A 16856-nucleotide genomic window follows, 5' to 3' on the forward strand; every position below is an offset into this window, starting at 1 on the left:
GTATCAGTTACTTAAGGTATAAAGTGTAATGGCATATTGTATAAATCATAAATTATCCCAAAAGTAAACATTCCAAAAACCCCAGGAAACTCAGGATTAAGGATAAAAACTTAAAAGAAATCCAAACATCTTGTATTATTGAAATGCAGTATGAAAGCCTCCAAAACAAACAGATCAGCCCTGCAGCAGCACCATGTTGTAAGCCAGCAATTACGACTAATGCATTTTAGTATCTGTGGCCCTAAATTAGCCTAATGTATACTTCAGAGATAAGAATTTTTCATTTTGTTCCTTTGCACGCAACAAGTGACTATGACAAGCAATAGAGGGCAAGTAGGAGAAAAAAAAAAAAGGTATATAACCACATCATTAGTTTCACTGTGGAACTGGTCATTCCTTGACTACTTAGAAATACAAAATGTCCCTCCTAAGTGTGAAGCTACAAGCAAAATACTGTTGTATCATGCATGAATGTTTTATCACTGTGAGAAGAAACCATTTCTAGCTGGACCAGTAAAACTAAATCAGGAAAGGCTCCATTACATTTAGTAACTTGTTGAAAGATAAGCAAATGGGATTTCAATTCATAAAATTAAACTCAGAAATGAAAATCTGAGAAACAAACTTCTTATAATGTATAGGTTACTGATCTAACCTAAGTGAGTGGACAGAACTTTTCTTATTCTTTCAATAAGAAAAAGAGTAAGAGGAGATGAGTATTTGCCAAAAAAATACAAGCCCCAAAACACTCATTTTCAAAATTGTTTTATTGCAGTTAGATAATAGAGATAAATACCTAAGAGCAAAATCCAGGAAGTCACATTTATTTTTCTTTTGGAACAATTCTCCAAACTGGTTGTGTTTTATGACAAAGAACAAAAAGTTGCACTACATTTCAGAACATTTTGTTCTTTAGAACTGGTGAGACAGGTGGGAAATATTAAAGTACTACAATTTAAATGACTAATTTTCCACTTCAGCCTCATTTCCCAAATTGAACAAGTCCAAGCGAAAGAAACCATGACTTTTTCGGCTTTGGAGATGCATATCAGCTGGGGATGCACTTCAAGCTATATTAATTTGATTAAAAAGTTTATCCTTAATAACCTGAGACATCAATCCATGTATAGCTTCTATGGTGGTCTTGCAGCTGAAAAACAAGCATAAATTCAACGTTGGCCAAATACTGAACTGAACTGTCATTTTATTTGAAGATATTCAGCTGTTCTGGAAGTTCAGGGTGCCCATAACCCCATGAATCTTAACAACTGTCCAGAAAGAAAAAGTCACACACAGCAATTTAGCCATTGTTGCCAACAGCTTTTTGTTACTTAAAAAGCAAACTGACAGCACTATACACACAAAGACCAATTCCAGAAAACTTCTTTGTCTGGCAATTTAGGACATCTTACATTAACAATAGCAAGTGAGCTCTGTGGTCATGTGAACCAAAAGATAAAAAAAAATCCCTGGGGGAATGGAGCTACCAGCTGTTATCAATACCTGAAGGCTCTCACTGTTCTCTGTCTTATCTCCTTTGCCCACCCCCGGCCAGTAGTGAACGCTAACCACAGCTCCTCTGAGAAACTTTATAGAGAACATTAAAGGAAGAGTTTACAGAGTTAATAAGTTATTAGTGAAAATATGTAACATGTGCAAAACCTTCAAACATCTGAGAGGATTCCTATTGATCCAAGTTTCATCCAGTGTGCCTGGCTTAGGGGGATGTAGTGTCTAACTAACATATAAAAATGTCTCAAAACAGAATAGACAAATGCAAAAGATGAATCAGCCCGGAAGGCATGGAGAACAGGGACAAAATACTACTAGACAGATAAAGGAATCCTAGGCAAAGAAAGTCAGCTTGGAGCACAGTTTGGCTAATGCATGTGTACTCTTAGAAAATGGCTCTTAGAGATGCGTATGTACAGTAACAGAAAATATCATATAGCCAACTGTAAGCACCTTTATGCTAATGTCTTACAGTATTGTTTTTCTTAAGACAGATACACCCAATAATCCTTTAGCAAACTTTGCAAGCATATTTCTTCAAAGTAATTTAGGTGTCACTGAATCAATTGTCAGCACAAGTCTTCTACTGTCATTTTTCTTTTCTTCGGAAAGATTATTAGTTGAAGAAAAACATGCATCTGTAAAAGTGTTAAAAACAATTTTGGGAACTACAGTAGCTGCTGTTACATAGGAAAACAGAATTGATGATAACAACAATCCCTTCCAGTCTTACAATTTATAAACTAACTACTGATGACGACTAAATAAAAACAGAAAAGAAAGACCTCTAGAAACAATTAAAGAAATAATATAGTAGGATGATCAGAGAAGGAATTATTTCTTAGAATAACTGTAAGCATGTGAGAGTAATGTGAAAATAAACCGCGGTCAGTATTATGGGACACTGAACAGGGATAAAAATCAAAGCAAACTTGTCAGCATCTCCATCCTTCTCATGTCTTCAAAGCATTGCTATCATAACCGTTTCACTACAGAACTGGAAAGTATCACTTAACCTGGCTGTTGTAAGCTAGCAACAGCCTTAACTCCATCACAAATGTACTCTGCAACTAAAATAGTTTAAATGGGTATTAACTTCTATAAAGTCAACCCCCCTCCAACTTGACCACGTTAGAAAACTTGTAAGAGGTGTTAACTTTCCATAACAAGGAAACAAATGCACAGAAGACACTAACACAACAGCAACTCCGAGTCTATTTGGCAATGACCATATTACATTTGCAGGTATTCCCCCGCAGCTTACTGTGGAACAAAGGCTTGTCCAACACAAGCTAACTCCTCTCTTTATTAAAGGCAAAGCCTGTGTTCACCTGAGTCATACTGAGCAAGATGTAAATAAAGTTATTTATTTATAAATCAGTCTCTTCACACGAGGCCTCCTTTTTGTCTCTTGATTTTTTTACTATCATTAAACTCACCACTCATCTGGTATGTCAAAAATCAGTTCCTTAAAGTCTGTACTATGGCACATATTGCTAATGTTGGGGAGGGGGAGAATACAAGAAAACTGTTTTACATGTCAAGATAAAATGATGAGGAAGAGGACCAGAAAACCTCCAAATCTGAAAAATAGAACACCCCAGATTTTACTCAATTTTTGCAGTCTGTTCCAAGGGATTCTACAGAATTGTTCCTTCTTAAATGGAATTACATTTCACTCAAAATGCTCCTAAGATGCAAGCAGGTGAGTCCTGTCTTCTCCACAGATGGACCTAAGATTGTACTAGCATGTACAATGCAGTACTTCTTGGTTTTCCAAGTCTGCAATTTGCCAAATACAATGTTCTTGAAGAGCCCAAGATACTGTATGACTTGTTGGATAAGATTTTACTTGGAAAAATAGTGACTATAACATTCTATAGATAGTCTAAGCACATGTATCATTCTTAAGACTATTGGGAGAGAGATGCAAGTATAAGTGAGAAGCAACTTTGTGCTTCAAAGCTCAAAAAAGAAAAGAGCTCATTACCAACAAACATATAAGGAATACTGAGGGAAAACACCAAAACTTCTTTGAAATAATGCTGTATACCCAGTAATGGTTAAGTTCATTAACTGATAATAGCAAGTATTTGCTATCAGGCAGGGCAGCTAAATGTAAAGGCCAGAATGTCTGTAATCTACTTCTTAAAAACAAAACACAAAACAACAAAAAAAACCCTTCCTCATTTGTGGATGTATTAATTAAGAAATATGGAAAAAAGGGAGCTCTTAATTTTTGAGTGAAAGTATTACACAAGTGTAAACTAAACTTACTGGACTGTTAGCACTAGTTCTCAAAATCATGTTCTAAGAATTTTATTTACTGTTAGTTTAAACCTGATTAATCACATAAAATGTGCTATTTTCTAGCAATGCTACTATTTTGCATTCGACAGAAAACATCTTTTTTTGCTTTGCCATACACTGATGGAATTTAACAGGGATTTTTTGTTCAATAAACTATAAACTAGAGTTGAATTTATTCCAGTAACAAAGATTGAAAAGCCATTGTAGGTTTAATAGAGGCAAGGTGTTCTTAAACTTTCAAAAATAACTAGTGCCATTTGGAGTCTTTCATTCCTATCTATAATCTAATCATTCTTACCTATAATCTTGGTAGGTTCCATTTAAAAGCATGATAAAAGTTTAAAACAAAATGACACTTTTTACAGGGAAGAAGACAAGTATGTGTTATCTTACCTGTCTCTTGTTGCTTTTGCAAGTTTGTCTTCTGATTTCTTATCATGAGTCTCTAAACCCAGCATGAAACTGCCCCTTCCAAGCTGAGCTTCTGACTGCTCTAATTTTTCAGACAAATCAAAGACTTGGCCAGTGGTGTAGTCGGCATTCTTAGGAGAAAGAAGGCAATAAACATACTGAATTCTAAGTTGTAAATTTAAGCATTTATACACAAAATAAACAAAATCTGATAAGAGCCTCTAAGACTGTAGTACTGCACATTTTAACTTGTATCTGTAATTGAAGCGATACAGAACTTGAGTGGCACAAGTGGTGGTTCAGAGAACAGAAGCTGAACATCTCACAAATGCTCAATACCTGAAGTCTGAAATGGGCACTCCTTATTACTTTCCGCCCATGCCCTAAGTTATGAAAGAGTAAGTAAAACTGTTGGTTTTGACCAAGAGAAAAGCTATAAAATTGGCTTTTGCAGAAGGAAATGTTTTGATGCTGAGCTGTTACATTGAAGGTCTACCTGTAGTACTTCTGTTGCAACCTCATTGTAAGTTTGTGTTTGGTTTTGGTTTTTTTAGTGTTTACTTATTCAATACCATTATTTTAAGGCATACTATTCATTACAGTGCTGCAAAAAGATATAAGGTTAAAAGGTGTTTTAAATGGTGTTTAAGACAAAATCTTAGTGTACAGAGAACACAATACAATTAAACTAAGTTATTCCCACCTTCTACTTTTAAAGAGCAGATACAAGGAACATTTCCGTCTTTATAATTAGGAAAACCTTCTTTTCTTGTTTAATCTGACAAATAGACTCTTCATGTGGGATCTATATCTATCAGTGTCCCATTAGATTCTTAATGTGGGATCTATATCTATCAGTGTCCTGTTAGGCATTTTACAGTAGAGGGTCTGGCTTTCAGCACTAGTGAATTAATATATGCACACGATAGCATACTACGGTACTTACAGTAAGCAAACTAGAAGAACTGAGAGTGTTCACCCAGTATTTGTTCCACAAAAGCTCAAGCAATTTACGATCCAAAGATGATTTAAAGTACGAGACTTCTAAAGCATAATACCTTTAAAAACAAACATGCAAACAAAATAAGCTTCCATCTAAATGTGTCTTGTTTGGCTGTGACACCCGAAGAACATGCATCCCAAAAAATCCTTATCAATGGCAAGTATCTTCAAAAATTCAAAGCACTGAACAATAAAAAAGTTACTCCCGGTTCCAATCCTAACTCGAAAAGATTTTCCATAAGTATTTCATATACAGCTCTAATACAGGTATACATAATCCCCACACATACTGCTGTGTTCTATTTAATGAGATTCCAAGGTTTTTTAAATTATTCTCTTAACAACTTCTTATGCAATGCGATGATGCCCTGTTCCATGCTTGGGATCTTCAATACTGTAATAATTGTTACTTACAGATGACTGCTGTTTTGCATATATCACCACTAATTCAATTAGGAATGTTTGATAGCAGTAAATGTTACAGACAGGCAAAAAATCTACATACTACCACACCTGTTTTGAAAGCCAGGCTTTAGTTGTGCTACAGAATTCACAAGAGATGATAAAGCAGATAGAAAGCTGAACTATGCAAAGTCATTAGTGTAAGTGAATTACAGCAACATTAAAGAGCTATATTAATTTTGATCAGGAAATTCTTAAACAGGTTATCAATAATCCTATTATTGCTTGATTTCTCTGGAATGTTATTTTGCTTCGCGTTCCTGTAAGAAATTCCGTCTGAGAGAACAACACTTTAAAATCTACCAACACACCACACTTTAGTATTTCTGTGATAGAACAAATATCCTTATTGCACATATGCTAAGAAAAATGAGATACTAAGTCAGTTCTTCAAAGAGATGTGTGGCAGATTCAAAATTAGAAATCCAAGTTGTTTGAGGAATAGTGTAATAAACTCGCTTAAAAAGATTAAATGCAAGCAGCTTCACATTGGGCACTGAACACCAATTAAAGGAGAGAAGTTTGACTAAGATTATCCAGACTGCTACTATGAAGCAATTAGTAGTCACTGGCATTCCAGACAGACAGCATCATTAAGAGTCTAGAGAAGAAGTCATATGAGGAGTGGCTGGGGGAACTGGGGCTGTTTGGCCTGGAGAAAAGGAGGCTGAGGGGAGACCTTATCACTCCCTACAACTCCCTGAAAAGAGGTTGTAGCAAGGTGGGTGTCGGTCTCTTCTCTCAAGTAGCAAGTGATAGGACTCAAGTTGTGCCAGGGGAGGTTTAGACTGGATATTAGGAAAAATTTCTTCACCAAAAGGGTTGTCAAGCACTAAAACAGGCTGCCCACAGAAGTGGTTGGGTCACCATCCCTGGAGGTATTTAAAGGATGTGTAGATGTGGTGCTTAGGGATGTGGTTTAGTGCTGAACTTGGCAGTGTTAGGTTAACAGTTGGACTCAATGATCCTATGGTTCTATGGGCATCATTCAAGTTCTCTAAACTTTTAATTCTTAGTCAGACTACCCATACTGCTGAGAGGATACCATCACTCTAGTCTTTTGTATTATCAGTAATTCAGTAACGTGACAAATTTCCAGTTTTAATACCCTCTCTCTTTGCCTAACTGCTTCTAGGAAAGACTGGAAAATACTTTCTTGTTTTGGATGGAAAAAAATGGCTTGTACAAGGAGCCAAGTTCCTGAGACAGAGATTACAACAATAACTATTAAGCACTTCCAACTTCAAAAAAACCCACCAAATGAGCTATCCCAATTCGACCAACTCTAAAATAGGAAGGATAAAACATATCCTCCTTTCATGCTTAAAAGCATGGGTTTATGGCCACTGCCAGACTTACAAGGACTACTCTGAAATGACAGGAGCATTACAGTTCTACAAATATTTCTGTGTAGTTACTGTTCTGGATTTTTCCTCAAATTGGACAGGAAGACCAATTCCAATTGTTTTAACTTCTTCGTCTCTTCAGGGTCAGACTTCGCATGCCACTATAAATGCACTGAAGAACAGATACCCATGCACCAAAACCATGGAAAAGGTACACAACAGCCTACAGGACACACTGATGTCAATGAGATCTTCAAGTTCTCTGTACACAGATGCTTAAGCTGTAGTGCTTGTTGAACATCTGAAGGTAGAATTGAAACCAGGCCGTTACTGAAAGAAGTGGTCCCATCTTTCCTTAGCTGCTCTTTGCAAACACTATGCCTCCATCATCTGCCAGTACTTTCCACCCCATCTTAGCTTAACCAGAAAGAATGTGTGTGCTCCCACAAGCCAGACCAGATCAGGGGACTGACCTGGCAAAACAAATGCCTCACATGTGGCTAGGGATAGAACACTTAAAGAAAGAATGGTTAAAACTAATCTACCTTTTTAATTCATGTAAAGTAAACTAGCAGGAGATAAAGCAGTAATTCTTCCTGTTGCTGATATTATCCTTGAAGCAGCTCCATTTTCCAATCCTACCAAAGACAGAAACAATTGTAACACACCCAGTGATGCAGGATAAAGAGAGACACAGCACTTGCACTCAGAGGAGCGGACAGATTACAGTCTCCCTAGATCTGCTGCTGCATCTACATCTAACCCTTTTCCTCCCTGCCCTGAGAAAGCACCACTACTTAAAGGTGTTCAGGAATCAACTCCTAAGGCTTTTAACCAGGTTCATCTTCATCTTTCTAACAGTCCTTCCTTAAAATATCTCCTGATAAATAACAGTAACACTTCTTCACAAAACCAACAGTGCTAAAGCAACAAAGAACTTCAAGATTTGAAACACTCCAAGAAATGTAGTTTGCCGTAGGGAATCACTAAGCTAAACACAAAAATTGAGAACGTGTGCTAGAGTAAGTAGTTTTTACGTTACTTACTGTTTACAATGTACACCAAAGTCTTCTATTTTATTAAGCGGAATAGTCTGGTATTCAGAGGGACCTTCATCTGGAGGTTTATAGCCCTAAAAATTCAACAAAGGGGAAAGGTGACACAGTAATTTTGGGACTTCTTTAAATGCCTAGACTCTTTGAAAGCACAAAGTTCTAGTTTATGCAATTCTAGTTTATTTTTCCTAGGTAAAATGAAATTCCCCCAAGTAGCCTGAAATTTGAAATTTTCTTGGATCTCAGATTTACCTTTGACATTTACTAGCAGTCATTACATTTGCATCTATCAAAAAGCATGTTGGAAGCAAACTAGTGGTCATAGTTGAGATTTTTCAAACAAGTAAGATGGCAAGCTATGATTAGATAATTTTTTAGATCAAAGAAAGGGCTAGCTACTTCTAAGATAATATTTCTCTACTTGTTCTTGGAAGCGATTTCAATCCTCTTTTGAGGGAAGACAGGAGGCATGAGAAGAGGGAAGAAACATCCATGTCTTGGATATTCCTTAGGGATACCTAAAACTTCAATTACTTATTTAGCCAAGATGGTGCCACTCACAGCTACCAACTAGGCAAGAACTGCCCGCAGATCATTGTGAGAACTGCTTAAAAATACAATTCTAACTTGCATCTTCTATGAAGGATTTGGTTTTCAGATGCACGATTCTTCTCCCTGCTCAAAATTCTGCAAGTATTTATGAAGTGGTTTTGCCTACAGAAGCGAATATTCTCTTGCATCACTAACTGTCCCAAGAAGACCTCTTGTATATTTGTCAACACAAAAATAATGCTTGAATGCAACTGGGAACCTCTCACAAACATTTTTGTTTATTACGGTTTTAATGGATGTCAGCCTGAAGTTCTTGATTAGTCAATGATAAACGGAAACTTGAAGGATATACCTGAACTTTATTAGACTGAAATTAAATAGCACAGTTCTATCTCTATAAGAAGTATAAACAAAAGACTGCATTTGAAGATCTAGGATCTCCAACATTTATGTGATTGTCTAGTTTTTAGCCTAACCCTTCCATGTTGTTCAATTAACTTGGGTTTTTTGTACATTATTTTGTGAAGATTCATAGTATTTATTTGAAAGAGTTAAGGAGATAGTTTTGAATCTTACTTTTCTAAAATGAAAAGCACATTACAACACACTAAACATGCTATTAACATTTGGTTTTAGGTCTAAAAAATGATAGCGAAGAATTAACATAAATCTATTTTGATGAATGCTACAACTATATCCATTAAAAAATGGCTATACGGAGCTATATAATTTCAGGACAGCTCCACTATCTAGACAGTCTATTTGATTTAACACTGCCAAAAATCTACGAAAAACAAACTAGAAGTCAACCTTTGTAAATGTAATCAATATCCAAAGCCACACAATAACCTTTATATCAGCACATCTTTCTTTTAAAACGAACGATGACATACAGTACAGCACAGCAGATCAAGCTGTCAAATGATAAAACTGCAGTAATCTTTAGAACAAATCTATTACATACTTAAAGACGATTTAGTGATCACGCACTAATTTTAACTATTTACCTTAGGATATGTCCTAAATGCTCCAAGATTTACTTTTCCTGCAGATATTGTTCTTGTTGGATCAATCTGTAGAAATACAGGTAATGCTTGTTATATGCATTTTATAAATTATTACAGGCATAAACTAACTTTACAGTAATTGTATTTCAGAATCTTAATTAGTGCAAATTGTATTAGTTTTGTTATAAACAGTACTTTTTCAGTTGGCATCTGTTGGTATGAGACTCTCAAAAAAGGTGGGAATAGGAATAGTCTTCTATGGACCATTTTTTAAAACACGTTTTCCTTATTTCCCAAATACTTTAAAGAAATTGCACTTAAAAGCAATCAATAAATCATAATAAAAATCTGCGGTTTAATCTTATAACCACTAGAGGTAAGAAAAAGTATTATGTGATCTGCTGCATTTTGGTGGAAGATACAGGATACTAATGAAGGAATCTTCTTGCTAACATACGTACTAATGCCCTGTTTAATTTTAAAAGTAATTTAAAAAAAAGGAAAAAGCAGTCCCAAGGAAAGCGTTCTGAATCTGTGAAATTATGTCATAACATAGGAGAAATCATATGGTAGAAATACTTAAGGGTCATTTATCCTTTTCTAATGTAGTTCTTCCATCAGTTATATTTCTTCTTTCTGACTAATTTCAGTCTTTTTTTACTTTATTTCCTACAGTAACAACAGTTATACAAATAGTATCTAAAATAAGGTTTACTTCTGATTTCAAATGTGATCTGAAGCCTGGAAGGCCCTGAAGGTCTCACAGAGTTTCTTCAGATTTTTTCTTCAAAGATAGATTTCCTAGTGTATTGTACTATGCCATTGGTTGAATTTAAAAGGCATAATTTATATGCAAAGTAACAGAATTCTGTGAACACGCTTTGCTCTATTTTGACAGAAGCAGAAACACAGAGAACAAAAAAAACAGATTTTTTTCTATTGCAGGTGGTTGAATACGGATTGCTCAATACTTTTTGTTTTTCCAGAAGTACAAAGTAGAACTTTAAGTTAGGAGTAAGGTACCAATTTGTACAGAGCTACCATACCTGGAACAATGCAGTGAAAATGGCCTCGGTAAGCAATACTATTGGTTTGACCAGTACACGGCCAGCAAAACAAAAGGAGCGATACCAATTTAAAATTTGGATCTAAAACTTCCATCGTGCAAAATACACACTACTAGAATGTTAAGGGACAGAAATCTAAAAATTATTCCCGCCACAACATAATTTGCTCTGCATTTTTATCAGCTATCAGCCAGTACTTACAACCACTGCTACAAAGGGTTCTTGAAATTGCTGATTAAGCATCTGGGTACTGACGTCGATCCCAGAGAGCCAGCAGCCATAGCCAGGGTGACTGTGATACCAGCCAATTGCATTTTCTAGACGACCAACCTAACAGCAGTGAAGGAAAAACAAAACCATTGTTAATCTCCATTCGGAAAGGATCAGCTGCCCTCTATTGGGCTTCCTAGCATACTACAACACGGTGAGAGGATAAAAAAAGACGACACACAGAGCCCATGATGCTAACTTACTAAACTAAACGCTGAACATACACCTCATTTTGCTAAACTATTTTCTAGAAGCCATATAATCTTTAGTATTAGCATTCTCTGTTACAGCTACTACCACAGAACAAAGAACTTCAAGGAGCCAGGAGCTCCTTCTTCAGCGACAGCTGAAGTACAGAAGAGATTCCACATAGTGAGATGGTAAGTAAGCTGGGACTTTCCAGCATGGAAGAAAAATTTCTTAGGGTGGATATGACATAAGTGTATATAATCTCATATAATGTATGGTATGTCAGTAAAGAATGAATGTTCATTATTTAGTACAGTAACACATCTCAGAGGCACATAGAGATATTATTGCTAGGTTTAAAAAATAACTTCAGAGGCATGTTTTCGAATACCAGAAGTGACAGAAATTATTGCCAGAGCATGCTGTGAAAGCCAAAAGATGAATTTTTGAGATTTTTTTAGGATCAGAAAAACTCAAAATTGGAGTTTCCAAATAATATCCCTGGATATCTCTACAAATACTGGAAGAAAAAAACCCAAACAAACAAAATCCCAGAAGAACAAACACGCATTGCACCTCATTTTGTAATCCTCTCTCAGTAATTGCTTACTGGGCGCTCCACACTGAGTTGAATAATTTTGGTACAACCCTATATGTCAGTTCTTAACTGAGAGTTGTGTGTTTGGATGCATCACCTGCTTGGTTTTGCCAAATTCTACTATGTCAGGAGGGTTAAATCAGAAAAATGTTAAGATGAGACAGAACACACAAACTGCCTACTGAATGGAACATTTATTTTATTTTTTAATTGGTGAATAATATTTATATTTTCTTTATATCTCCCATAATAGAGAAGGAGAGACCAACAAAACACTAAAGAACATTTGTGTCGTGGTTTAACCCCAGCCAGCAACTAAGCACCACGCAGCCGCTCACTCACTTCCCCCATCCCACTGGATGGGGGAGAAAATCGGGAAAAAAAAGGTAAAACTCCTAGGTTGAGATAAGAACGGTTTAATAGAACAGAAAAGAAGAAACTAAAAATGATAATGATAACGCTAATAAAATGACAACAGTAGTAATAAAAGGATTGGAATGTACAAATGATGCGCAAGGCAATAGCTCACCACCCGCCGACCGACACCCAGCCAGTCCCGGAGCGGCGATTCCCTGCCCCCCCACTTCGCAGTTCCTAAACTAGATGGGACGTCCCATGGTATGGAATACACCGTTGGCCAGTTTGGGTCAGGTGCCCTGGCTGTGTCCTGTGCCGACTTCTTGTGCCCCTCCAGCTTTCTCACTGGCTGGGCATGAAAAGCTGAAAAATCCTTGACTATAGTCTAAACAATACTGAGCAACAACTGAAAACATCAGTGTTATCAACATTCTTCGCATACTGAACTCAAAACATAGCACTGTACCAGCTACTAGGAAGACAGTTAACTCTATCCCAGCTGAAACCAGGACAATTTGTTATTTTTCAAAGCCAAATAACACATTTTGACTGTATTAACACAGATCCTGCCCATGGAGAAGTAGATAACTGGAACGTTGGCATCTGTAAAGTACTTATGCAGGGGAATATATCAGCTTGCAATCTAATATTAAAAAGAGTTATTGCAGGAACAACTGCTTGCCAAAATCAAATGTAGAACAGCCAGCATGCAAACTCTGCCAGAGTACCAGTAAAGCCAAGTTATTTTATTTGCACACAAGTTCAATTTCAAAATTGTGGAACCAACTATAGACAAAACCGTACAATACAAATAACGAGAAAAAACTTTTCCTATCATATGAGTACCCCCTACATAAATCTATACTGTTTTATACATAAAGTGAACTAACTGTATATAAAACAATACTAATTTTATGCTATATACTTACTATTTTGAAACCCATTATTTGTACTGAAGAACCGGAGAGTATGAATGTATCTTTAGGTAAAGACACCTTTTCAAGTTACCTACTTTTCTGCAACAACACTATTAGCATCATGACACTAAGAGTTTCCACATAAAAGGAACTAGATTAAATAAATTATTTCTAAATTTTCTCATAAACAGGGATGAATTATTAAGCAAATGTCCCAGCATATACCTACTTCTGGATTATATTTACTCTTTTCTGATGTTATGATCCAGCCTAATTCACATCTATTTAACTATCTCTAACTGTACATAAGGCTGTGAATATAAGTACAGCTCTCCAAAATAATGCAAATACTGCTCTGTTATCTCCAGCAAATAAGTAAGAGGCCTCTAATTTTAGCTGGTTTAAAATACTTTGAGGATTAAAGAAAAAAATTAAAGGGTAAACTGGGCCTCAAAACTACTTGAGCTTGGAGAGTTCGAGTAATTTCAACCTTTATTCATAGTATAAGATTGCCCTGTATTGGAATGAGCCCGTCAGCAGGTGTTCTGACATGCCGTGCTGGTTTCTACATCAGCCACAGAGCAGATTCGTGTTTCTGTTATCCTTCTGCATGTGAGAATTTTACAGCACAGTCAGGCTTAATATGACATGGATCTCTGAATACAGGGCAACGAAGAGGGAGAACAGACATCTGAGTCAGTTCATCTGAATTTCCTAATTATAAATACGAATAATTAAGTTGCGCTGAAACTTACTTATTCCTTCACTGGCATTTTCTTCACATGTCTTTATTTTTGTGAGAAACAGCACCATGGCTATGCAGTAAGACTTGAGAAAGCAAGAAGGTAAGAATAAATGTCATATTCCTGGTCTACAAATAGTAAGTTCCTCTGACACACACATATTTTATACTTAATTTTGCATGCTCTTTTCAGAAACATGTATCGTATCAGTTATTTCAGAAACACGCTCCCTCCTTGTTCCACCCACGAGCCACCAGCTCCAGCCACAAAAACACTTTCTGAGCAATGAAAACCATTTACAAAGGAAAGGAGAAGCCAGTACTTGATGACCTACTGTAAGATATGGAAATATACGTGTGCAGATGTTTAAGGGGGCCTGCGTTCTTTGGTGCCGGCACGGTTTTCTTAGCCACGTTTGAGAAAGCGCGAGGCAACCAGACAGCCGTTTTATCGCTGGGGCCGGGGGGGAGGGGGTAGGCCGGGAAGCCCGCAAACCCCAGAACCCGCTCCTGCGCGACTAGCTGACAAGATCCGCAGCCACATCGCGGAGGGCGAGAAACACCCTCTGCCCCTTCTCCTTACCTGCTTTGCGTTTTCAATGTACGCAGCCATGTACTCGTAGGCGGCCGCCTGAGCGTTGACGCGAGTCTCGGTGCCCTCCACCGGCAGAGCGAAGCTGTCCATGATGATCATGGTCTCCCCGTCCACCTTGCCCAGCATCAGCCCCATCACCTCCAGGTTGCCCCCCGACCTGGCGTGCATCACCATCTTCAGGAGCGCCAGCGCCGAGATCTTGCAGTACTTGAAGTAATGGTGGCTGCAAGAGAGAGGCCGCGCAAGCCATCAGGGCCACCGCGCCTCCGGGCCCTCGCCGCCCGCCTGCCCGCCCCTCCGGCCCCGCCGCCCGGCCCGGCCCACGCTCCCACTCACTCTTTAGTCCAGGGCTTGGCCGCCAGGATCTCCTGCTGCTGCTTGCGGTCGTACTTGTAGATCTCGTCGATGCTCTGCGCCTCCTGCATGTTGTTGGCCAACTCCCACGTCTTCTGCGCCATCCCGCTCCCGGAGGCGCCACTCCCGGCCGCCGCCATCACGCCCCGCACCGGGCACGGCCCTGGCGCGCCTCACCGGGCCGCCGGCGGAACCAAGCGCGGCGAGGGTGGGGGGGTTGAGGGGGGAGGTGGTACGGTCCGCGCAGGCCTGGGGCGGGCGGCGGTGCGCCCCCAGCGGGGCCGCTGGGCTGCGCGCCTCGGCCGGGTCAGTGCGGCGGCCGTCGGAGCCCGTGGGTCGCTGTGGGGCTGCTCCGCCTGCTCTGGTTAGAGCATGTGGCGGCCCGCCAGAAGTGCTCGGGGGCCGCAGGGCGTCCTCCCTCCTCCTCGCCGCGGGCCGGCCGGCCGGCCAAGTGGTGTCTCACGGGGAGCGGCCGCGAAGCCCCCCGTTGAGGGGAGACCGCCTCCGCTTCCCTTCCCGCTCCCTGCCGCCGGCTAAAGCCGCGCCAGTGCGGCCCCGGCCCCGCTCCGGCCCGGGGAGGAGGCGGGTGGCTGGCGGCTGCGGGGCACAAGGGCCGCGTCGGGCCGCCCTCCGGAGCGGCAGGGGGCGCTGCTGGGCGCCGCCCGCCCGTTTCCGGGGAGGCGGTTAGCGCGCGCGGGACGCGGGGAGAGCTGCGGCCGCCGGCGCCGGTGAGCGGTGCGGTCGGGACGGCGCCCGGCGACCCTGTCCTCCGCAGTCCCGCCTGCCGGCCCCGCCGCGCGGAGGCCGAGCGGCCGTCCTGTTCACAGCCCGGGGTGGGCCCTCCCGCTCTCCTCTGCGGGGGGCGGTTCGCCGGGGAGCGGGCCGGGGGCGGCAGGCGGCGCGGGGAGCGGGCCGGGGGGGAGGGGGGGTGGGGGGTGCCGGGCCCGGGCGTCCCCGCGGGGGGCAGCGGGGCTCCGCGAGGCCTTCCGGCGGGAGCCGTTTGTTGTGCGGCCGTTGCCTAACAACGGCGCCGCGCTCCTTAAAGGGGCCGAGCCCGGCGTGCCGCCTTCCCCGCCCCGGCCCACAGCCGAGGGGAGTGGGAGGTGTCGGTGCTTCTGGGGCTGTCTGAGAAATGCTGCCCAGGGGGGAAGGAGGGAGGCGGGGGCGGCCCGTGGGGCCGACGCTGGAGGCCGCGGCCCGGCGAGAGGCTCTTCCCCCAGCCGTCCCGCCGGGAGAAATAAGTCTGGTCTCCTGGCTCTGAAGGTTTTCCGAAATTCCTGTCTTTTTGGATCAGGGTACGCGTTCTGGAAAAGTAGATAAGCGCTTATGGCGAGGGGAGGTAACCCGCGAAACTTGTTTGTTGGTTGGTTGATTTGAGGGTTATTTGCCTTCCCAGTTATGAAAAAGCCGTGTTGTTTTAGTCAGAGCTTAATTGTGAGCGTCCAGACCCTGGAACTTATTGTGCTTTTCCAAATGAGAATTTGGAAGAAACAGAAGATGAAAGGTACAGGAAGAAGCGTGTTTGTGGCGGCAAGAGTTTGTTCTAAAAGCCACGCGCAGGGGTAAGGAGGCAGCCAGTACTGGCTGTTACGAGACCTTAGGAAGTTTGGGTGAAGCTTTGAAAAATATTTCTTAATGACACAATTAATGTGACCATATAATCTGTAAGTACAATCACTAAACGTGGTGTATAGTTGCCTTTTTAAAGAACTTCACTCCTTGCCACCCTTGCTGCAGTTCCTGTGGATGGGAATTGACATTTTGCCAGTTTTCCTGATGTTACATTAATATTATGGTGGCACAGAAGAGATGAAATTGGTCCACTTTCACATTCTGATTTTAGACTTTGTGCCTCATTTTCCTGAACAGATAGGTGGGGAAGGGAAAGAATAAAAAGGAATGCAGTAAACTTTGCTTTAGGTGATAAAGTAGATACACAACACACAGCTAGATAGAGTACATATGATACAATATGTATACATATAGATGTTTTGCATATCCTGAATACAGAAACATGCATTATTAACTCTGGGCATAGATCCAATAAAAATCTCATGTTCAAACTTGACTTATTTTCTTGAATATCTATATGCTTTCTGTTGCCTGGTAT

General features: G+C 40.5%; 2 protein-coding genes across 3 annotated transcripts in view; one reads left to right on the plus strand and one right to left on the minus strand.

Annotated features, from left to right (window-relative positions):
• Positions 1-749: 749 nt before the first annotated feature.
• COPS5 (COP9 signalosome subunit 5) lies at positions 750-15266 on the minus strand. Its single transcript, XM_049828616.1, has 8 exons — positions 14729-15266; positions 14381-14615; positions 10926-11054; positions 9658-9723; positions 8090-8175; positions 5180-5291; positions 4216-4364; positions 750-1150 (listed from the first exon to the last, which is right to left on the minus strand). The coding sequence occupies exons 1-8, from the start codon at positions 14884-14886 to the stop codon at positions 1066-1068; spliced, it is 1020 nt and encodes a 339-aa protein (XP_049684573.1). The 5' UTR covers positions 14887-15266; the 3' UTR covers positions 750-1065.
• A 75-nt stretch (positions 15267-15341) lies between these two features.
• The window catches only part of CSPP1 (centrosome and spindle pole associated protein 1), a 66759-nt gene continuing 65244 nt past the window's right edge, over positions 15342-16856 (plus strand). The window contains exon 1 of one of the 2 annotated variants that reach the window (XM_049828558.1): positions 15342-15474. The gene's annotated coding sequence lies outside the window, so the exon portion shown is untranslated. Of the gene's footprint in view, positions 15475-15841; positions 16042-16856 lie in introns of those variants that run through there. The other variant, XM_049828566.1, reaches the window with a different exon arrangement.

The sequence above is a fragment of the Accipiter gentilis genome, chromosome 2 (genome assembly GCF_929443795.1).
Source record: "Accipiter gentilis chromosome 2, bAccGen1.1, whole genome shotgun sequence".
Lineage (NCBI taxonomy): Eukaryota > Metazoa > Chordata > Aves > Accipitriformes > Accipitridae > Astur > Astur gentilis.